This window comes from Lolium perenne, chromosome 7 (genome assembly GCF_019359855.2).
Source record: "Lolium perenne isolate Kyuss_39 chromosome 7, Kyuss_2.0, whole genome shotgun sequence".
Classification (NCBI taxonomy): domain Eukaryota; kingdom Viridiplantae; phylum Streptophyta; class Magnoliopsida; order Poales; family Poaceae; genus Lolium; species Lolium perenne.
This window is the reverse complement of record NC_067250.2, coordinates 9,355,338-9,379,444: the sequence shown is the minus strand read 5'-3', so window position 1 is coordinate 9,379,444 and position 24,107 is coordinate 9,355,338. Positions and strand designations below refer to the sequence as shown.

General features: G+C 43.6%; 1 protein-coding gene, 1 long non-coding RNA gene and 1 pseudogene across 6 annotated transcripts; 1 reads left to right on the top strand and 2 right to left on the bottom strand.

Moving 5' to 3' along the window:
- Window positions 1–4,936: 4,936 nt before the first annotated feature.
- LOC127313799 (cinnamoyl-CoA reductase 1) lies at window positions 4,937–9,599 on the bottom strand. Its single transcript, XM_051344266.2, has 6 exons — window positions 9,405–9,599; window positions 9,128–9,297; window positions 8,317–8,502; window positions 6,748–6,913; window positions 5,506–5,695; window positions 4,937–5,418 (listed from the first exon to the last, which is right to left on the bottom strand). Exons 1-6 carry the CDS (start codon window positions 9,535–9,537, stop codon window positions 5,232–5,234), a joined length of 1,032 nt encoding a protein of 343 aa, XP_051200226.1. The 5' UTR covers window positions 9,538–9,599; the 3' UTR covers window positions 4,937–5,231.
- A 5,391-nt stretch (window positions 9,600–14,990) lies between these two features.
- Window positions 14,991–16,291, top strand: LOC127313800 (uncharacterized; annotated as a pseudogene).
- Window positions 16,292–17,035: 744 nt separating this feature from the next.
- Window positions 17,036–20,752, bottom strand: LOC127311490 (uncharacterized). Of its 5 annotated transcripts, none has more exons than XR_007857706.2 (6): window positions 20,395–20,752; window positions 19,947–20,093; window positions 19,610–19,843; window positions 18,631–18,786; window positions 17,915–18,017; window positions 17,036–17,331 (listed from the first exon to the last, which is right to left on the bottom strand). It is a non-coding gene; the product is annotated as an uncharacterized lncRNA (long non-coding RNA). The 5 variants fall into 5 exon arrangements; XR_007857708.2 differs by having other exon boundaries at window positions 17,036–17,326; XR_007857705.2 differs by having other exon boundaries at window positions 17,036–18,017.
- Window positions 20,753–24,107: the final 3,355 nt, after the last annotated feature.

Sequence of the window (24,107 nt, the reverse complement as noted above, 5' to 3'; positions counted from 1 at the left end):
AAAGTGACAGATTTATGCTAACTACTCCATGTAGGAAGCACATGCTACACTACTCACTATCTCAACCTCTGGCTGCCATGCATGCAATGGATGCATGCATCAAGTGTGCATGGAGACGATGAAGCATAACATGACAAATGATAATGCATATTAATTAATTAACGTTCAAATGGTTGTAGTTGTCGCCAGGTAGTTCAGCGACATATGTTTCTAATTTTTTTACTTTTGAATTTTTCCTTCCATTGAAAACTATGAATAGATTGGTGGACTTTTCACCTGTCTATCGGTTTGTACTAAATCGACCGGAGACAAGAATGTAAACAATCAATTCAGCTTTGAGGCCCGATGTACGATGGGATCGCGGCTGTTGGAGAAAAAGAATTGTGATAATGTGATATGACATGATCCTACCACGTGCTGACGTGTCGTGATCTGCTCCTGTTACGTTCATCTCGATCTATCTTAACCAAGTGGGCACGCAGCAGTACGTGCTGTAGCTGAGATGCGTTTTTGTCTTGTTTGGCTCGCCGGAGTGTGGAGTGGAAAATGATTGGCAAGCAAACCGCCTCGAGGCATGATTGGCACTTTGGCAGCAGGAGATACACGAGACGAGAGGTTCACAACGCGCGCATGTACACATGGGCACACCTCATCGATCCAGTCGTGTGCATATGGAACGAGATCATTTTACATGTTCTATACCAACTTGAGATCGGTATATATGCGCGATGGCATCTAGCTTGATATGGCATGTTAGGAGTACTTGGCTTCTTCTAACACGGGCCTACCAGAGTGATCGATCACGAATTCGAATCATCCTTTCGCAGCGCTGGAAATAATCATTCTTAGCTTGGGGCTTTGTGACTGCTGACTTGGCACATGAACGTGGGCTCCCACGTGGGATTGTTAGCATGTCGTCTTGCGAGTCCTCCAAGTCGTGTCCATTAAGTGTCTCATCAGCCTATCGAAGACGGTAATTGTTGACTTTCTTTAACATGTATAATTGTTATTAAACTCTAGACGTGAGCAAAGTATCGCCCGCTAGTCGTCTAGAGCAACAATCTTGATTTTGAACATAAAGTCTCAGCTCAACTTTATAATAATAAATTAAGCCACAACGGCAGATTATAAGAATATTGAGAACAACTTACAACCCAAAGAAGTTACAAGCGAACAACGGAGAAAAATGAAGAACAACTTGCAACACCATAGTCCTCTTCAGCGATTAGCTGCCCGGCACTAGTGGAGCTCGAGAGGAAGTCGGCAAGTGAGGCGTGACATGGAAAGCCCTAGTGAATCGAGCATCAGCGTCAACCTTTCCATCGCTATAGAAGGCTCCCCGCCCTAGCTCAAAGGGTGTCGTATCGTCGGCTGATGGCGGCCCTCCCCTGAGCTTGGCTGCACACTAACAACGAGGATTGAGGGACACGAATCCAAGCACGCCGACACCATGCCACACACACTGAGAAGCACAACAGCAAACCAGAGATTGAACGCGTCGGAGACGAAGCAGCGGAAAGCTTGAGAAGAGGACCGACGTCGGCACACCTCCAAACACACAACCTGCGCCCACAACCTACCCGAGCTCCCCAAGACCGCGCCTTCAACAAGGTGAGAAATTCTACGACGCCACCACAACCCAATCCAAGATTAGGTTTTCACCCAGGGAGCAAGGAGGAAGGGGGAGAGACAGTACCTCGGCAGCCCATGGACGTCGTCGTCCTGACCGGTGCACCGGTCGAGTATTTCTCATGGTCGCAGATTCCCGCCACCAGCAACTAGTCTGATACAGGACCGGCGAGCTAGGACACCGTTGATGAGAGAAGGGTCTAGAGCCTTCAGATCTGCGTCGGCGACCACTGAGGGGGGCCCGGACCATGGCTAGCGCCCACCGGCTCCGTGCCACCCACACGACCGCAGAGACCAGCCCGGACCCGCAAACACCGCTCCCCACCGGGTCGGAGTCGCCCCACCACCAGATCAGGGCCACCGCCCTGAGATTCCGAGCCCCCACCGAGGAGACCACCGGCCAAGTACTCGCGAACCCACAACTGAGCCAAGGCTAGCCATCAATGCCGGAGGATGAACCAAGAGGCCGCATCAGCTGCGGTGAACTTGGCGTGAAGCTCCTCCACCCGTACGCCGCGCGAGATCCAATGGCCCAGATCCCCGCCGCCCTCTTCACCGGCGTCTCGAGCCATGCCCGGCGGCACCTCACGGAGCGATGAGGAGGGAGGGGGGAAGAGCGACAATGGTGGAGGTTAGGGTTTCAAATGACGGCTGGAGGGGGCGATGCAAGGGGTGTGTTTTTCCTGACGGCTCCGACCCGCAACAACCTTGACTGGTCGCGTTGGTGAATTACTTGGGTACTCAGATCGCAACCCCATCATTCCAAGCTTCAAATGTCGGTAAACCAAATAGTCGTGATGGTACTGGTATACAATTGAAAACTTTGGCAACCGAAAAAATCCGGAACTCACCAAACTATCCAAATTAGGGTAATGTTCGGATATATATTAAAGCCCGAATTGACTGAGTTTTTACGCAATATAATATGTTTTGAACTTTCTTTACCTATTCTGAAATTACGATGTTGTGAAAAGCAGTTTTACCAAAAGTTATTTGTGGAAAAGGGTAACTCAAATGATGGTGAACCACACATCGATAAATAGAAAATTATATACATAGCCACTACAGAAAAGTCACAAGGTGCCGACAACCTTCGACCGTTGGCACAGGCTTGCGTCGATGGTGGCCGTCGGCCCAATACTGTCGGCATAGACCTAACAGCCGTTTGGCAAATCTAGCTCGGGGTTTTCTCATTTTTCACATGGATCATTTTTTAACTCTAACTACACTTAGGTCAAATTACACGAATGGTTAAATTTTTCGGTCGGTCACCCATCCTCACACTACTCCATCTCTATCACGCTTAACTTTTATGTTCCTTCGAGGTGAGCTTCCTAGAGAGGAGCTTTGTTGACAATTGAACTGTATCAATCCTATTAACCCTTGTTCCATGATATAACCTTCTTTATTTTTGAAATCTAAACAATTATTTAGTAAAAGTAATGAATAAGATAAGTGATAATAAATCTTAAAACAATGAAATAAATTTAATTTTTTGCCCAAAAATTAAAAGCTGAAAAGTCCCCGTTTTGAATTTCAGGGATCTAAAAATTGTCTAAAAGGCCGTTTTTCATTGTTGGATGTAAACTTTTCTATAGATATATTTTCATATAAAATATTTTCATCGGAGGTCGTATGCAACTGAAAAAGCCGTTTTACTGAAAGATGACACCATTTTGCATCATATATGAAAATTCATGTTTATTAATTTTCCTTAAAACACATGGCCATCTCGAAGGTTTTTATTTTTTGAATTTTCTACCATTTCTGTTATATTTTCCAAAACTGAAAAGGCGATATCGATGGGGGGGGGGGGGGGGGGTGCGTGAAGAAAAAAAATGGTTGTGCCGTCGGCATAGGACCTACCCCCTAACGTCGTCTGCCCGCCTGTCACGGCAGAGGCCCCTGTGCCGACAGAACCGACGGTCTTTCGGGACCTGTGCCAATGACCTTTTTCCGTGCCGACGGTGGCCGTCGAGATAAACTTTCCTGTGCTGACGACCTTCTTTGCAGCCTGCCTTGTTCGAAACATGTGCCAATAACTCCGATAAAAAGTCATCGTCACAGATTTTGGCCATCGGCACCTTGACATTTTCCTGTAGTGAGCAACAGGTCTTACGTGAAGAGAGCAGAACGTAAGACAAAGCCGATCACCTCTGTTTCAGGCTCATGCATGTACAATGGAACATGATGCAGTTGTGATAATATAAGGCTGGTCCACATGCATCGATCAGTCACACAAGATTGAAACAAATTAAGAAAACAACAAATTTGCATAATATTTATGTACAAGGGGAAGAGAAGGCGAAATGAACAGGGTAGTACATGGAGCATGAGCTTGTTTGAACGAAAGCTTAGTAGTGCATCAATATTGTTTTTTTCTCTCAGCATTTCGAAGAATGAACCCTTTAAATTATTACAGCCCACTCTTATTTGGTTGATCAACCCTTAAATGTGAAACCGTTCAAAAATACCCCTTCTCTCATTTGGCTGATTTTGAACTAGGTTTTCTTGCCAAGTCAACATTTTTTCCCGTATGCCAACACAAGTACCACGTACAAGTATTTGTGTATGTTCGTATGCATGATTACATGTGGGATTGTGAGTCGGATATTCCATTGACAATGGCACGATTCTTGGACCGAGAAGGCGAAGATAGATAATAGCTGAAGAAGTAGAACAGTGATTCTAAAGATATATGTATAACAGGATTGATGCCAATTCCCTAGAAATAATGCTCTTTCCAACCATATGTTTGTTCTTCAATATTTTTCATGTTTTTTTTTGCGATCTTCAATATTTTTCATGTTAAATCAACATATATATATTTTTAAATATAATGAGTAGATAATAGATGTCTTGTGTTGCCATTGTACGGGGTTTAACATGCCAATGGTAATTTTACATCTCATCATTGACATGAAATAGCAAAATAGAACAACAAGGCTAAACATGCATGAATTTATAAGCGATCGGTTGAAAAACGGAATGTGTTTTCTCCCAATACTCATAGCAGAATGGAGTGGAGTGATAGAGTAGTTCCAGAGTAGGAATGGAGGTGGAAGATGTAACTAACAAGTATTGTGACATTAGAAAGGCACCAGCACTATGTCTAGAGATTTGTTTCGCTCACTCCACCGCAAGGCATGGATATTTAGCTAAAGTTACCATTCCGCATTATGTAAACTTAGTAAATTGATGCAAATCTGAAGTCAAACTTCTCGTAACTAAACAAAAAAAATCATAAATATGATCATCAGTTCATCACACCATTGAAAAATCACAAATACGTGGATACAAAAAAATGCTACCAAAAGTTAGAGAGAGACTGATATGTTGTTATTAACCGATAGAATATATTGCCACGCATGAAGGGTCGGTTTGTCACTAGTGAGAGTAACTGACTGGGAAATAAAAGTGGAAAGTGGAAACACATTACATATATACAGAATTATGGATTTAGCAAAAAGAATCATACAACAAATAATATAATTTACATCTACGCTCATGATAAACTGAATAGATGAGCCAGGACCCCAGGAGAAGGAACATATGGTGCTGTCCTTATTTGCAATCAGAATGTAGAAACTGTGTTGCCTGGTTTATTCCTGGACAGTCGGCACGAGGAACAAGAATGGAAGCCGGCAAGGTTCCGAAACCTGAAGGAAGCCTGCCTCTTCGTAGGATTCTACGCTGTCAGCAAGTGTCTCCTCCAGCTTCCTTGGTTTCCACCCTAGATTCTTCAGCCTATGTGAGGTCATTTCAATCCTATAATCCGCGTCAACGATCCTGCCAAAAGAAATAGGAGTGGTTAACCATGTATTGGACACAAACATAACCCACTCTAGCGTTTTTCGTAGATATGATGGCACTTACTTGTCTGCATAACTGTAATTAGGGTACATGTTCTTTAGGATTTCAAGCAAATCCTTCATGTCAAGTAGGTCTAATGAGCATAGGTATCTCTCAGATGACCCTGCCTTGTTGTATAACAGGAGTAGCGCATCAGCAACATCACGAACATCAACAATGGGCCATGATTTGTTGGTCATCGTGTCAGGACCTCCTGCGCGTCATCCAACATAATAGAATTGCATTTAGGTACAAATTTGACTTTCTTTCATCTTCTGAATTTTATTGTTCTTCTATAATTCAACAGTAAGGGAGTAGTTAGCTTTCGTGGACAGCTCTCTAAGATTGCACGCACAAGAACAACACTATTTACGGGTAAACTTGGAAGCTCCTAGTTAACTGATTTCTCTTTACATCACAGGCATCTGTTCAATAAAGATACACGCTTCTAGATTGATAAGAGCCGTTAGTTCGATGCCATCCATTACTGGTCGCCTCCTAGAAAAGATGTTATCGATTGTTCTATCGCCTACTATATAAAATGTCTACAAGTTTTGAAAAACATATGCCATTCTATGTTCCCACACAAATTTGTATTAAAACTGCTTGTAACATGTGTAAAAATGAAAAATTTCTGGTGCTCCAAACACGAGATTTTTTTCTTTTTTACACATTCCATAAAAATGTCTTTTTTTTTCTACAAAACTTTGTGCGGAAACATAGAATGTTTGAATGTCCACCGGTTTATTAGGCTGACACGTAATTTAAGAAAAAAGTTAGACTATAAATTTAGTCAACAAAACATGAATTATATGTCAGAAAAATTATATCGTTGGATTCACATTCAAAAGATATTTCCAATGGTATATTTATATTCTTATTTTTGACACCTACGTGCTTGTAAAATGCGTTTTCATTTTTTTGACATGAAGATACCATTTGTTAGATTACACATATTAGATATGAAAATATGCATGTTCTAAGTACAAAGTATATTGATTATAAATTACTCAAGCAATGTGGACAATATATATGTTTTCCATTGCAACACGTCCTTCAGATAAGCACAAAAAATTACCAACAGTGGAAGAATCCATGTTGTATTCCATTAAGAGAGTAGAGTCTCTAACCCTTACTTGCTAGCACACCACCTCATGTCCTAGCAAGTAACCCATGGTAATTATTCTAGCAATATAGTGAGAAAATAAATTGTTCAAAGTATCTCAAAAAATTGTTGTAGAAAATAATGTGGACTCGGATGTGAACCTTTTATGATGTACACAAGGACCTTGCTGGTAGTATTCAGCACCATGTGCTGCAAGAGTGGGCCAAAAACAACACCAGGGCAAAGGCTGATGACTTGCAATCCGTTCTTCTTTCCGTATTCCAAGGCTATCTCTTCTGCTTCGGTCTTTGCAAGAGCATACCAGATCTGCCAACAGAAAAGTTGACACTAAGTCATTCCTGCGAGTCAGAATTCAAAAGTCTCTAAGAACTCACTTAGTACTGAAATTCTTATGTATTATAGTATGACCTTAAGAATACTTCCGCATGGACATTTATTATTAGCTGCATAGTATGTAAACTTTTCATGTTTTCCAGATACTTGCAATTTATATGAGTTAAAATTAGACGATGGTTACTTTTTCTGAAAGGAGGATGAACCCCGGCCTCTGAATCGGCTTATGTAGATGGCCATATTAAATGATCAGTATGAGAATTGATGATATACTATGTATTGGCCTGTGCACAGAAACGGTAATAAGGCTAAGAGAATATTTTCATCATTGTTTAGTTATTTTTGCGCCACATAGATAAAAATTTAGAGTAAATTCTATTTTTTACTCCCTAGTTTTTTATATATTTGTGACACTAATTACCCCATTTAACAAAAAACATCTTCTACTTACCTCATTAGTGCAACTTATGATAGATTTTACCCCATTTAAGATTTGGAAGCCTTGTAAGACGAGATGCAGTCATCGCGTCTATGTGCCGCCCTACAACGGAAGGCTATTATTTTCTTAGGAGGAGTAAAATCATATAAGACGCTTCAGTCAATCATCTATGCTTATGAGGAATGAGTCATTATCCGTGCAACAAACAAGCAAATGTGATAATTTATCACAACACAACCAACAAATTCGTGTGTTGAGCTCGTAGCAACCATAAATTGCCTCCTAGTCTTATTTTTTAATTTTTTCTATTAACTGAGATGGTTAATTAAGATGGAGAATGCTAGTGCTCCCGAATTACAGAAACTTTGTTGTGCGGTAGCCTCACTACAGCGTGGTGCATGCATGGTTTGTCTCTTGGTCAAGAGTTTAGTGTTCCTGTATAACCAAGGATTATGAACACGATCATGGCAAGCGTCGGTTCGAGGCCCAACTCTATGTCGATCTCTATCATTAGCCGAGAGTGGAGCACATCCGTTCCGACAATATGGCATACTTCTGGCACACCATGGTCACATGTTTTCATACCGCCATAGCTCGCAGCCGAAGCTGCATGAGGAAATGTTGAGGCTGTAGTTGGCCTACGAGCTCTCATCGCTATAAGGGATGTTGCAAGCATCAGCCCAGCGCCATCTCCCGTCCACCAATACACTTTCAGATCTTATGAAGGGTAAAATGTGGAATAAGTTTTACTAAATGGGCTTAATAGGTGGAATTTTAATTACATGTGGTAATTGCTGTCATAAATGGCAAACTAGGGGGTATAAAATGGAATTCACTAAAAAAAAAAATAACCGAGTCCACATCTTGAAACACTAGGAAAGGTCTAAAAAACATAATACATGTATCAAATAACTAGCATTAGTTGCTGTGTGCTGACCTCATTCTCCATGCAGAACTCTTTGTCTGACCAGCTGCTCTCATCTCTTACTTTACCTTGAGGCCAGCCTGGGTTATAAACAGCAGCGACGACAGATGACACCTGAATGAATTTCTTGACGTTCATAGCCGAGCAAGCCTTGAGTACATTCCTGGTGCCTTCTATAGCTGGAGTCATCATCTCTTTCTGCACAGTTGTGTGCGGCACAAGATCAGTAACAGTCAAGCAGTTTTTTCCTAATACAAAACGATAAGTACAACAACCTAGTACTGACATATGTGCTATACTGAAACTGAAAGTCTACTCACATGCGTACTACGTAGTATACTACAGAAAGAGCATAATAAACTGCTGGTCACCTGGCTCAGATAAGGGAGCTTACATTGACAGGCATGTTCCAGTCTAATCAGCGCAACAATTAAATTTTATTTTTGGACAAATAGAGATAAGTGACCTTTGTAAGGTTGTCTGTGTGTATCTCCTCTGTGAGGAGTCTGGAAAAGAAATAAAATTCTACCTGGAAGACATTTACAATTTGGAGCAACTTGCTGCAACGTTGTACTCTATTTTGGAAGACTTACCTGCACCACAGGTCCCAGAGCTCTTGGTCTTTGTACGGGACAAAGATATCGCAATAGTGGAATGAGGAAGTGCAAGTTGGGATGGTGGTTCTTTTGTTGACTCGGTGAAAATGCTTCTCTTATTCCTCTATTTTCTATACTACTTCCTTGGTAGACTAGTTCAAGATTATCAGGGTCGGTGGTCTTGATACCAGCCCCAAACCTAACAGTAGAATAGATGATGCACTTGCCTCTGGATCAACCAGTTTGCCTTCGGGCACCGGAGAGGCGACATGGAAGACGCCTTCGCACCCGGCGAACGGGGCCGTCAGCGTGTCGTAGTCGAGCATGTTAGCCTTGAACAGGCGCAGGTTCTCCGGAGCCCCGTCCAGCTGCTTCAGGAACGCGTTCTTCGGATCACCTGAAGAAATGAGCAATATGCGGATCGAATATGTAGCATCAGCCATCAGGTGATCGAGCTAGCATGTAATATGTGAAGCCATGTCAGTGTCACCGGCCAGTACGTACATGGGTCGCGGACGGTGGCGTGCACGGCGTAGCCGCGGGAGAGGAGCAGCTTCACGAGCCACGAGGCGATGAACCCGCCGCCTCCGGTCACGCACACGCGCGGCAGCAGCGATGACGACGGCACGGACTCCATCGATCTCTGGTCGGCCGCTTGCCCCGTTTGGTATATGGATGTAGAGAGAAAACGGAGCCGGGATGTTGGAGAAGACAGACGATCGAGGAGAGCTATTTATTTTACTCCCAATCTATGACTCTACGCACACAATGAGACGACCGACACCACGTATAGACGACAAGGATGGCCCGCTCAGCCAGCTGATTGTCAATTGTTTCCCTCTAATCCTGACTGGCGCGGCGATTAAACTATGCTGGATCCTGGATTTACAGATCGCGTGATGGCATCTCTTCACGGGAAAACAGCAAGCAGAGTTGACTATGCTAGCTAGGCTGCTTAGTACAAAAAATTAAGACTATGCTAGGCTGCTATAGCTAAAGAATGCTTTTAGGCTAGTCATAGTGGGGAGTAACTTAGACTAGTAACATGACATATGTTACTAGTCTAAGTTACTACCTCCATAGTGGGTAGTAACTAATATGTGGTGTCATGCATTGTACTCCCTCTGTTCCATTTTATAGTGCCTATAGTTTTTTAGCACGGAAATTAGCGCAAGAGTATTTTTTACACAAGACCCCTAGCTAAACGATTTGAGATCAACGTTAAATTTGGGAAATCCATATCTTACTAACTTATCATAACAAATTCAGGACCTGGACGATTTGGGAGCTGAACGGAGAGGGGGTAATTGAGAAAAAAACTAAGCTACAACTTTATATTCTGAAACAAATGCCGAAAATCTATAGGCACTATAGAAAGGAACGGAGGGAGTATCATTTACTATGGTGTAGACTCAACTTGTATTGGGGTGTGTGATGTTATGGTAACATAGCTAGTTACCACCTCATTCTCTTTCTTCATTCATTGCTATGCCATGTCACCAAAATACCTTGGGTTGTGTGATGTTACTAGCTAAGTTACTCCCACTATGAGCAGTCTTAGCCACGGAGGTCTGGCCGCGTCAAACCGACAACGACAAACATCACGCAGACTCTGTTCATTAAATCCTCGCAACAAACGACAACAGTCCCGCGTAAAAATCGAAAGAAAAAAACAGCGCGCGGTTTCTTTCCTCCAACCACTAACGATATTTGTTTGACACGAACCGAAGCTTCCAGTGGGTGATTGGCATCCTTGCACAAAGATCAGAAAGCCCAGCAAATTTGAACGTCTATAGCGGCTGTTTATGTACGTGCAGGACACTACCAATCCATACAGATTATTTTTACAGTATGACATACAGTACTATATAATGCCAGCAATTTCTTATAACCTTCTTTAGAACAAATCTACATCCTGGCCAACTCGTCCAGGTCATATAGTTGGCAAGGACTCAGGCTGGTTGTTTATTAGTACTTGGTTTCCGAGGACCCTGAGGACATGCTGGTCTTCTTGAAATATCTCTCTAGGCCTCGAAAAACCTGCATGGCTTCCAGAAAATTGTTCACGTCAGACGATCCATCGTACGCGAGCGATTGATCACCCCGAGTGTTGATGTTGTTGTGCGCTATTTATCTTTTTTTTGTCCGGCCCATACCTTCCCACAAGAGCGGCGGGCTATCTGGCAACCGAGCATGCATGCATGTTTCGGTGAGCCATCAGTTGTTGCTAGGTACGGAGTAGCATACATGCCCACGCCGCAGAGTTATATGGCATGGGCCATTTTCAGTTTTTCTTTTTAATCATGTTATGTGTAGCACGTATGAGGCCTATTTTGCATGCATGATTTGGTGCAATGTGTACCTGCACAAAGCTAATTATTCTTGAAATTATGTTGCACTGCTACTTACATGAGGTTTTTTTTTGCGTAATCCTAATCACAAGCCTTTTTTGTTGTAGAAGACAAAAATGTATGCTACGTACATGACGATTTTGCATCTCTAGTTTCACTTTTTGGTTGTAATCGTCTAAGATTTTTGGAAATTTTGGATAGTTTTTGTTGCAAGTAAATCTGAAATCGCAGCAAAATTGATGCTTAGCCACTTTATTATTATTGTGGACACATATTATTTTCCTTGTAACTGCTTGCAATTTTTATTACACACCATTGTGTACACCAATTTGTTCGGACTCCGGGCACAGAGTGATGTAGTAAGCGGGATTTCCCCACAAGGTATGACGAATTTACACTAGTGGAAAACAGGGCTTTCGTGCAAGCCTTTTGTCACGGGCGCGTCTGCAGCCGCGACAAATGGCCTGGCCACGTCGCCCCGAAACATTTTGGAGCGCTCCGGGCCTTTTGTCGCGGGTCGTACCATGACCCGCGACAAAAGGGGTCTAAGTCTTTGTGCCACCTGCTGGCACCCCTTTTATCGCGGGTCGTGATACGGCCAGCGACAAAAGGTAGGAGGGAGAATTAGTGGTGGTGCGAAAAAAGAGAAACGCACGCGTGAGTAATCAGAGCGAGTGGACCGGGATTGATTCATCATCAGTAATAATTAATAATTCATCAAGATTGTAGCTATAGTACGTACGCGTAGGTTTGGATTTCCCCGGCCGGCCGGCGACACGTACGCGTCGTATGTACGTACGTACGTATAATGGAGGTGCTATAGATTTGGGAAGCAGTAGTACGTACTAGCTAGTCTAGTGGACTATATATGGAGGCGCTTAATTAATTATGGATTCAACTACTACGTAAGTTGGTGTCTACTGTACAGTAGTAGTACTGTCGATAATTCAGGATTCAGTTATTAAGTTGGAGGAATTAGTAATTCGCGTCAAAAAATGAATAAACAATAAATTACTTCATATTTAAATTCCTCAAATTTTTCTAATAATAATGGACATATTATTTGTCCAAATGCGATTTATAGATTTAAAGATATTAATTATGCCATATTATATGAATAATAGATATATTATATAATAATAGTAATAAAAATGAATAAAAATAAATTATTTATATTTAAATTCCTCACGTTTTTCTAATAATAATGGACATATTATTTGTCCAATTTCGATTTACAGGTTCAAAGATATTAATTATGCCATATTATATGAATAATATATATATTATTTAATAATAGTAATAAAAATGAATAAAAATAAATTATTTATATTTAAATTCCTCACGTTTTTCTAATAATAATGGACATATTATTTGTCCAATTGCGATTTGCAGATTCAAAGATATTAGTTATGCCATATCATATGAATAATAGATATATTATTTAATAATAGTAATAAAAATGAAAAAAAAATCATATTTAAATTCCTCACATTTTTCTAATAATAATGGACATATTATTTGTCCAAATGCGATTTACAGATTCAAAGATATTAATTATGCCATATTATATGAATAATAGATATATTATATAATAATAGTAATAAAACTGAATAAAAAATAAATTATTTATATTTAAATTCCTCACGTTTTTCTAATAATAATGGACATATTAATTGTCCAATTGCGATTTACAGATTCAAAGATATTAATTATGCCATATTATATGAATAATAGATATATTATTTAATAATAGTAATAAAAATGAATAAAAAATAAATTATTTATATTTAAATTCCTCATGATTTTCTAATAATAATGGACATATTATTTGTCCAATTGCGATTTGCAGATTCAATGATATTACTTATGCCATATTACATGAATAATAGATATATTATTTAATAAAATAGTTTTATTACTTATTCTACTTTCATTAGAATTTAATATTATTATCTTATAAATTATTGTTTACTTAAATAATTGTTTTTGTTTTTTTTCAAAAAATACAGAAAAGTGACACAATGGTATAAGAGTTAATAAGATTGATATGGTAGTATTGACAACAAGGTACAATCAGCTTCGCGGGAACACAACAAGAAAGAATAGAGAAGTTAAGCGTGCTGAGGGTGGAGTAGTGTGAGGATGGGTGACCGACCGGGAAGTGTGACTAAAATTTGAATTTGACTAAAGATTAAGTGTAATTAGTGTTAACAATGGTCCATGTGAGAGAGTAATGAGTCAAACAAAAAGAAAAAAAGAGAAAAGAAAAAAAATAAAAATAAAAATAAAAAAATGAAAAATGAAAATGAAAAACCCTAAAGGAGCAGCTTCCTGCGTGCGCCATATAGAGGGCCTTTTGTCGCGGGCGGTGTTACCACCCGCGACAAAAGGGGGTGTCCCCTGCGCGCCCCGCGACTGCCACGTGGTGGACCTTATGTCGCGGGTGGTAAGCGACCCGCGACAAAAGGTTGGGCCTTTTGTCGCGCCTCCGTTGTCGCGGCTGGCCGCACGCGACAAAAGGGTCTTACGACCCGCGACATTAGGCCTGTTTTCCACTAGTGTTAATATCAAACTCTCAGAGAAATAGAATACCTCTAGTATCAACCTACAAAACAAGATGATTTTTCTTGTGTCCCCAACTCCACCGTAGTGGTTGTCAAGCACACCGCATGTAAGCTAGATGAAAACAAAACAAAGTAAAGGTAAAACTAAAATAAAATGCAATGATGTAAAAAATAGTGCAGCAGTGATGGGAATGGTGAATACAAAAATTAAACTAAAATGCAAGAGAGATAAATATTTTGGTATTATAGAATTAATCAATGCATAAAATAAAAGAGTGTTACAGAGAAATTGCGGGCCAAATATCGCAAACATTTCAAAAATGGTACAATTAGTTTTATTTTATGCATTGATTAATTTTATAATACATAGATTATAGGTCAGCTCCTTTGACGTGAAGTCCTCGTTATTCAAAAAAAAAAGTTACGTGCCAAATATCCTAGGTCCTTTTGAAAGTGGTAGAATTATTTTTATATGTATGCTATAAAGAAATTGCACCAAATGTTACACGCGTATTTTGTAATGTTGTGTATTTTGTAATGTTGGTTGAGTGAGGCAAAGATGTTGTGTATTTTGTAATGTTGAGTACATTAGGCAAAGATATATTGCATAGAAATGTTGCAAAATGATGCCGCATTTGTTAAATGTTACATTCAGATTATTTTGTACCATTAACGGGAATTTTTTTCACTATAGGAAACAATGTTGAGGACAAATGTCACATACTCTGGAAAAAATTGATATATACAAACCATTTTTATGCCATGATCGAAATGCACGAGAATCACTCGCTTAACTGGATCGGACGCCTGAGGAGGCGACTGATCGAGCGTTTGCCTATAGTCTGTACCAAATCATGGTGTGCACTGTGCACTCGACCACATGAGATCGTGACTAGCAAGTTCCTTTGTGAAAACGATGTCGCTTGTCGCGGCAATGTCATCCGCGGTAGAAAACGCGACCGCGCGCAGGCGATGGAAAGCCAGCCCAACAGGCCGAAAAACTCAAACGACGCCCCCAAAAATTTCGCGGCCGCCTTATCGCCTCCCTTGTATAAACGATGATCGGCTCGTCCCGCCGCCCCACTACCTTGCAGTTCGATCTCATCGCGCAGCGCCGCCGCCGCCGCCACCGCGTCGTACTAGCACTAATAACAGATTGCCGCTAAGTCTCGGCAATGTCATCCGCGGTCCTCGTCCGCCGCGCGCGCTCGCGTTCCCCGCCCGGACGCTTCGATCCGTCGCGCCGCACGCGCCCGCGGGTGGAGGAAGAGCCCGCGGTGGCTCGCGTCGACATGGCGTCCGCGCTGCCCGACGACATGCTGCTGGAGGTCTTCAAGCGGCTGCTGCCCCCGACGGGCGTCGTCCGCTGCGCGGCGGTGTGCCGAAGCTGGCGCCGCGTCGTCTCCCGCGCGGGCAGTGGCACCTTCCCCTCCCCGCCTCGGCATCTCGGGTTCTTCCGCAACTACGGCCCGTCCGCGCTGCCCCCGTTCATCCACACCGCGGGCGTCGCCCTCGATCTCGGGTTCCTCCCCGTGTCGCGCGTCATCCTCATCGACTCCCGCGGCCACCGCCTCCTCCTGCGCGAGCTCTGTGCCGGGTTCAAGACGGAGCTTAAGCTCCTCGTTTGCAATCCACTGCAGAAGACGTTCGCGCGGCTGCCGCCCCTCCCCATCGGTGGGCACTTGGTGGCCTGCTGTGCCGTCGTTCCAGGGCAAGGAGCCGAGTTCCGTGTCGTCGTCGTGCTCGTCGGTGCCACCTCGCCCAACTTCTACGTCTTCATCTACTCTTCTGCTTCCTCTGCCTGGGAGGTTGCCACCGGCACGCTGAAGCGGCGCTTGACCCCACACCAAGGCCCGTCCGTCGTCATCGGAGACTTCGTGTACCAGCTGGACTGCGAGGAGAAGTACATCATGGCCGTCAACACGACCAAGATGACGATCTCCGTGCTGTCAATCCCCGGCGCCGGGATGCGCCTGTATACGGGCAACAATTGGATCGGCAAGACGGAGGACAGCCGTCTCTGCTTCTTCGCGATCCGGGAGCCGCTGATTATGGTGAGGTGGGTACTCGAAGCGCCGCGGAAATGGACGCCCCAGGAGCCGGTGGCACTGCGACCGCTGATGAACCCGGCCACGGTTGGGGACCTCCACGGCTTGAAGCTCTCGGCGAGGATCGCTGACCAGCTGGTGCACGGGTGCAAGCTTGTGAGCGTCGGTGGGTTCTGCGAGTCCAGCGGGACATTGTTCCTCATCATGGCTGACCGGGTGGTTTCGCTAGCTTGACCTCAAGACGTTCAGGATGGAGAGGCTATGGCTCAACGACGATGAGTGGCGCCCCCTTGGCGATGTGTTCCCGTACGAGATGGTGGCTTGGCCTCCGGCCATCAAGGATTCTATCTGGTGATGGGCAATTAAGCAGTGTGTGGGAGCGCTGTATCCTGATTACTGTAGAGAGTGTGTTTTGGTGGTGTCAGTGAGAAGGGAATTTGGGGGAAACTCTCGTTTACAACTAGTTGCGTCTGCACCCCATTTTCGTTATGACACTTATAAGTTTCCAAAAAATGCAAACTAAAATTCTAGATATACATTGTGTTATATCTTGTGCATATGTGAAGTTTCATCCAAAAATATGTCAATATGTGATCTATGTAGAGTGTGCACCCTGTCTAACACGGCTTGGCGCGCTTAGGCTGTGCCTGGATGTTAGTACTTTGTTCTTAGCAGTTGGAGATCTTAGATCTTTCTTTCAGCCTTCCTCTTTTTTTCTGACTAGTTAAATGCCCGTGCGTTGCCACGGGTTTTTTGAAAACACATATCAATATAATAATTATATCTTATTCATTTTTTCTTTTCTTTTCATGTATATACCTTTTCTTGGTACGTCAAATAAAATGAAATACTCAATTTGTGCCAAAGAAAGTTTTTATTTTTAAAAAAGAAGTACCAAAATAGAATAACATTATACTTCCTATTAAAAGGTCAATAAGATAACGGACCATATTTCAACGAGATCCACAACTAAAGTGAAGGAATAACAATTCCATATCAACAAATGCAAGTTGTAGCCAACAAAGAATCCCTTGATCAGTGTCGTGAACATTAGTTTTATGAAGATAGCAGATCTTCATTAGTTTTCAATTTTTCATTGAACAAATTTCATTGTCATGATCAGTCGTGAATTACCAAAAACTGATACGGGGGTACACACATAACAATGTCAGGGTCATACATAGATACAAGTGCCTAGTCTGCACTTCTGGCTCAACATTGCTTAGCTCACCTACAGTCAGATCCAATGTCATCTAAAATTCAAACAAATATACCATGATGGACCAATCACCCCAGATAGAAAAGGGTAGCACATATGGAAATGTCCGAATTCCCTGGCCTCTCCAATCAATCCTCCTCCCACCGGCACGCCGCTGAGCTCTACCTTCAACTCCACCATTACAGCTCCATTGTTGATTTGTGTGCAAAACTCAACTTATACAGAAGACCTCCTAAAGATCCATCTATACTGGGTAGCCACAATAAGAAAAAAAAATCATCAATGTAATGTGATCAATTTGATGTGTCATCTACAAACCTGGATCCTTCAATATGCATGAAAATGGAATCAAACTCCAAAGTTATGCACATGACAACAAATAGTCATTGTGTATTCATAATCCATATTGAGTATTGTCTCCTTAATTCTCGAAAAAGAAGCATTGAATTCGTTTTTCTTCTTCAGAGAATCTCTCTTAAGTCCTAAGGAACCGAAGGGTGCATTACAACATCACTTGGTAATCAATCAACAAACACTGAAGTATTGCAGCCAAGAAACAAATAAATAGATGAATAAGAATAGTGGCCTTGAGACATTTTAAAATGTGGTTAACCAAAATAGAACGGTCTGATGGAAAAATCTTTTCACTTTTACTCAAAATCGATTATCTGAAAACTCAGCTGATATCATTTGACAGTCAAACATGCTCTGTTTGGCTTGTTGTCATATTTTAGTACGGAAAGAAATGTGTGGATAGGTTTTACATGTTGTGGACTCACGTATTAATATATTTTTAAACAAAAATTTCCTTGAAGCATGGCCTAAATCTTACCTTGATAACCTTTCCATATGCGCCTTGACCAAGTGATTTCCTGTAAACCCCATTTGCAAGACTCGTTGGCTCTGCAGATCCATTTCTACCTATTGAATTGTGCCTGTTGATAAACAAATTAAACTTTCAGCATGACCTACTTACAAAAATACCATTCAAGGGGATATTCTTCAATTTTTGAACATGATTAATCAAAATAATATATGTTTGGCATAACTGCAAACATCGGAACCAGCATTAACCCATTCCCATCATGCTCATGAACAACATGCCTGATACATCATCATATACCATTCAAGGGGATATTTCTCAATTTGTGTACCTAATTAATCCAAATAATAGAATTAGCAATAACGCACCAGAGCAACATGCTAATACATAATCATACAAATCATGCAATGCTAGAAAATCGTAATGAAAGGATCTAAATATATACATACCTGGATGGAGAGGTAAAGGGAGAACACATAGTAATATGCAACAGATATTTCTTTCCATGGGATGATTAGGAAGATAGAGAAAACTTGGATGTCATGAAAATGATCTCTACCTAGCGTAATATTTAGCATATCAATGACCGGGGCCTTAGCCAGCTTTCTAACCAGACCCTAATATCTCTCAATATAATTCAAGTCAATATGAACAAGGAAAATGGAAGCCAACAAGACACCCCTATGGTCAATCTTCTTCCACCTTAATCAACAATCAAGTCGGACCTTCATATCACCAGCAAGACATGGCTTACAAGCAACCAACATTGGTGTTCCTCACATTAAAATCGCCAGGACCAAATGCAACGTGAATATGTGATAATACCAGCTTCAGCATAACAGGTACCCGCTCCACTTTAGGCTGAAGCAACAACTCTCCTTCTAGCACCAAAGGTTGCGCGAATTAATAATCTCAAACCAGAACAGATACATAAATGACGCTGGTACCATAGAGTCAAACAATAGAATCATGGGCATATATATAATTGAATGTACAATAAAATCTCAGTCGAATAGTTCATTTCAGGCTTATTAGATTGTAACATGTGTGCTTTGAATCAAATATTCAAAAACTATCATTATCTTTGACGATTCACTTAAGGGTACATTAACCAGCTACTTAGCATTTTATAATTTAGAGATACTCAATGTCATGGGTTTACAGGTAACACAAGGACCAGAATGAAGCTGGTGGAACCATCCTGCATTCTGAATAAATAAGAGACAAAAAAAATATTCGCAATACAAAGCAAAAAAAATAAATTATTTTTTCAGTTCAGCCAACTACACTTCTAACGTAGCAGTTGTGTATCCATAATTCCATATGATATATGCAACAACATAATAAATAGGAATTTAGTGAGAAACGCATGGTTACTCAATCTCTGTCAGTATAGCATGTGATTAGAAGACGCGCTCATGTGGCGGTGTGCATGCACAGTGATGTGTGTGTTTTAATCCTAAAAAAGGGGTTTATGCATAGCTGAAATAAATGGCCTGGTTTGTCAAGTTAAAGGATAGGGAGCGCTTAAAACTTAAGTGTTGTGAGCTGTTGCCTGATGTGAATGCACAAATCGTTGATTTTGCAGAAAAACAATATTGTGAACTAAGAAGTAATTCTGATGTCCCCATGCAAAGATCAGAAACAAAGCAGTATTAATAATATGAAAATGGAAGGGAAAAGCACATATTTGCTGTCACTTACAGTGGAAAAACCGACTCAACTCCCACGCCAGCTACTAATCTACGCAATCTGAAAGTTGTAGCGATCCCAGCATTGTGCCTTTCTATGACGATGCCTTCCAATGTAGACGCATGCCGTTTGTTCTTAGGAACTTGCTATTTGTACAGATCCCCGCTGTCGAGGAACCCCTCACCGCCAATGACATGGTGCAGAAACCATAAGCCTGAACGCTCTTACTCTCTAAATGTTTGGACGCTGCACATCAAAATTCAGTCCAATAACATAACAAGGATCAATTAGTAACATAGGACAATGAACTCCCAACCTGTATACCCAATTCGAACATTGGCACACACACCACGATTTGACGAATCCAGTTGCAAGGCCTCACATGTTCTATGGACGACTACCCATGGGGTGCGCATCCCAGGACCTTCAAAGATGCGCCACAGGTTTTGGCTCGATAGACACTCCACAACAAATCATGCATCCAGTGACCAGTCCTCTGCAGATAAAAAAACGCACAATGGGATCAAATGGTGTTGGCTGATTCAGAAAGACAAGAACACACATAGAGATGGATCAAGATGGTGTTGCCGGGTGTGCAGCGGCACACCCAGAAATTGTGAGAGTCAATGAGATTTAAATAATTTCCATAAATTGTGAAGTTCAATGTTTACTATGAAGATCGACTAACAAAGACTTTGGTGGTGATCTCGAAGTTCTTCCTCGAGTTCGGACTTGCACAGGCACTCTACAAAGATGCAGCCTGAACAAATCGACGACTCGTCCTCGCGGTATCTTACCTGTGTGGCGGAGTCTGAGGACGAAGGCGAGGACAGGATGACAGAGCCAGCGAGCATCGTCCATGTAGCATCGGCGCGCCGCCACGGCCGTCGTCGTCATCGAAGTCGAGCTCCCCGGATTCGTCCGAGGCGGCACCATCTGGAGTCCAGTCCAGGGGGGCGGCGCCGAGCCACGGAATTCAGTGAAGGCGCTGCTGATGGCCCCCGACGAGAGGCAGATCTTGGAGAGCACGGGGCACCAGCGGCAGCGGCGTGACGGAGCAAGCAGGTGGCGTTCCCGAGTACAGGGAATGGCAGAAGGAGGTTGGCGCATGAGGGGGTCATCAGCGAGCACAGGATAGGAGGGGACTGTGCGAGTGTCGTTCGGAACATGGGAGGGAGGGGCGGGCACCGCCGCAAATCTGCGCTTGGGTCAGCAGACAGTTTTGACGAAGAGATTTGTTTGGGAAGCGTTGTTTGCGGGACGAGCGACGCTTCGGGGAGTCAGACGAAGGAGAAAGCGGACGACGTACCGATTGACGCCGGAACCAGTTCCTCCATTTTAAGTAGGAGGAGAGATTACTAGTAAAAATATCCGTGTGTTGCAACGTATCTAAAATAATAAATCAAACATATTAGGTTTGAAGTATACGTTGATTTACCATTGTTTTAGAGTTATGTTTTTAACGCAAAAAAATCATGTGAAATGTCACACGGCATAATAGTCCAAGCAACCGTTGCTACGATTTAATTTTTATTTAATATTTTTTTATAGACCATGGCCGTATCATATCTCTTAGATTTTTGAGTAAACACAATGGCCTACAATTAGGTGGGTCTCAGCCGCATCCATCAGAGGAAGGGTTCTTGAGTCTCCGGTCCACCTACACCGCATCCCCTCCCCGGCGATCTCCACTGCATCACCCTCTGTGCTCTCGATCAGCTCATCCCCAATAACATGTTGCCAAACAATAATTATTTTTATTAGAGATAAAATATACCTCTTATGTAGTTCCAAGAATATTCTTTCAACCAATATCATTTAATTTTCTGAAATTATAGGGGACAAACATCGTAATCACCTAGAAAACCATATGTGTATATTGCTAACTTGCAACTGCTTGGACCAAGTGTTAACTGGTGAGCAGAGCATAAACAGGGATGACAGTGAGGGAGCAAGCAATGTTTTTTCTTCACTGATAGTGAGGGAGCATAAACAACGATAACATGTGTAGCCAGTTCTGGGGCGGTATGATAGAAGCCACTGATTGTACACGCTAGTACAGTAGTACTGCATTTTTCTTGAGCGGTTAAGCAAACTGATAGCAACCACAAAGCATTGTATTGTACAACAAACTTATGTGATGAAACACAAGTAACAGACCAGAACAACCATCAAATTCAGCCATTCAAGGTAGGTTTATATTAAACAAATGAACTGGATGAGCGCCTAGTTCATTACAACCCTGTCATTCTTCACATGCGATTCACTGGGATGGGTATTTGACTATTTGTGGAGGGCGGCGGTACCGTTATACATAATTCAGTAAACTCGGAGCGGTAAGAGCATCTCCACTAGTTGGCACTCCCCACGTCCAAATCCGGACGAAACAACCGCCGGATTGGACGAAATTAAGTCGTGGGGAGTACCGTATTTCCAGTCGACCACCCGGAGTTCGGCGGACATAGTTTAAATTCAAACAAAGCGCCGTCCCGCGCTACAAGTACGGCCAGTTGATCGGCAAAAGGAGCAAAAGGATCAGCCACAGATCGGCGATAGGAGGGAAATTACACGAAGACAGGCTCGTCGGCAGTCCCGGCCGGCACGGCGGTGTCCGACGGACCAGTTTCCTCACACGCCGTGGCCGAAGCGGCTGCGGCAGCCGACGAGGAAGCAGCGGCAGTGGACGTCGAAGCAGCCGCAGTCGACGAGGTAGATGGTGAGGAAGCCGAGGTAGGAGCCGGCGGAGACGACGAAGGACGGGCCGGAGTGGCTCGGAGGATGTCGCTGCGGTGGCCCTGGTACCAATTCCTCGTCTCCTCGTCCATCAGTTCCATGTCGCCGCCGCCCATCAGGAACGCCAAGTCTGTGTTCCTCTTCTTTGCCGCCGCCGTCGTCTTCATCAGGGCGATCCGGACGCCTTGGTTGGCGAGCATCTCCCGCCACCTACCGTCGAACTTGTCGTTCCTCCCGTCGGCGTGCGACCTCAAGTCGGTCCAGCACTTGTCGATCGACGCCTGCATCCTGTCGGCGGGATTGTCCGTCCGTTTGAGCTCTTTGAGCTTCTTCTGGCCGAGTTCAGGGCGCCCTTCCGCCGCGCAAGCCGCCGGAGCGTCGGGGTTGTACTGCTCGGTCTTGCTCTTCGAGAGGGTCGTGCGAGTTTCCTTCCACTTCTCGCAGTTCTCGAGGCGGGCGTAGACGTTGAGGAACTTGAACTGCAGGCCGGTGTCGTCCGTGTACATGTCCAACGCTCGGCGCAGCTGGGTAAAAAAGAGCACGGCGATACGGGTCAGGTAACGACGATGCACCTCGGTGATGCAGGGTCGACGGAGCATACCTTTTGCTCCAAGTCGTGGCCGCTGATCGGCCGTTTGTGGACCTCCTCCTGTATGCCGTGCCATTTGTTGCACGCCGTCTGCATGATCCCTCAATGGGTGGCCATTGCCTTGTCTCCCCGGTACACGTTCATGTTCGTCTTCTTGAAGTAGGGATCGACGAGTTTGCGTTCCCCGGCGGCTTCGTCTTCTTCGCCCGCGGCTTCCTCGCCGGCGCCTTCGGCGGCATTGTGGTGGACGAGGAGGAGAGTGGTGGTGGACGAGAAGACGCCGCCGGGAACTGGAACTGGAAGACGAGGAGAATGGCCAAATTCGGCGGGAGAGAATGGGGATATGCAAGCAAATTAGAGGGAATGGGGATATGCAAGCAAATTGGAGGGAAAATCGATAGGATTTGGTTTTCCTGTCGCCGACTACGCGGGTCCACACGACGTTTCGCGCCAAAATCTTTCGTCCGGAGTCCCCGAGCGCGCCCCGGGGGACCGGGGATGGCGTGGGCTCGTCGGATGGATGAAGGGCCATATCCGGACGAAAACGAGGAACCGGGGACGCGACTGGGCCGATTTACGCCGTCCGGGTGTAAAAAAGGGCTCGCCGGGGGCCTGTTCGGGGGGACAAGTGGAGATGCTCTAAGGAAGAGCCGCACAGGAAATCAAACTGCACAGCGCTGAGCTGAGACCACCATCCGGCCATGAGGAGAACATGCCCAACCCCATAGACATGGCAGCGGACGCGACTGAACGGAGCCGATCAGAATTCCGTGACCCGCCTCTCCTTCTCTTGCTCCGCACACGGGCTAACGGCATCTGCGAGTGCGCGCTCGCACGACGCGCAGTCATGCTTGCCCGCCCACTTTAATTTGTCACCCAAGAAGTACACTATAAATCTTGTGCCCTGTCTATGGTGACGCGTAGTTATTTTATACAGTATAAAAATATGGAACGCATTTTGCGTGCTCTCGAAAAAAGAACAAAAAAAGAAACTTCAACCACAGCCAGAGGGGGAGCTCAGCATCCACTGCGTGTGACATAGCATCCGTGAGACTGGGAATAATTTGGAGTGTCTTGCGGGTGAAGAAACTAAGCAGGAGTGAGTCCTTGGCTCCTTTGCATTGCGGGAGAAGAAAGAAATGGATGGTCGTAGGAGAATAAAAGGGCTCCCTCCCGATCAGCCTCATC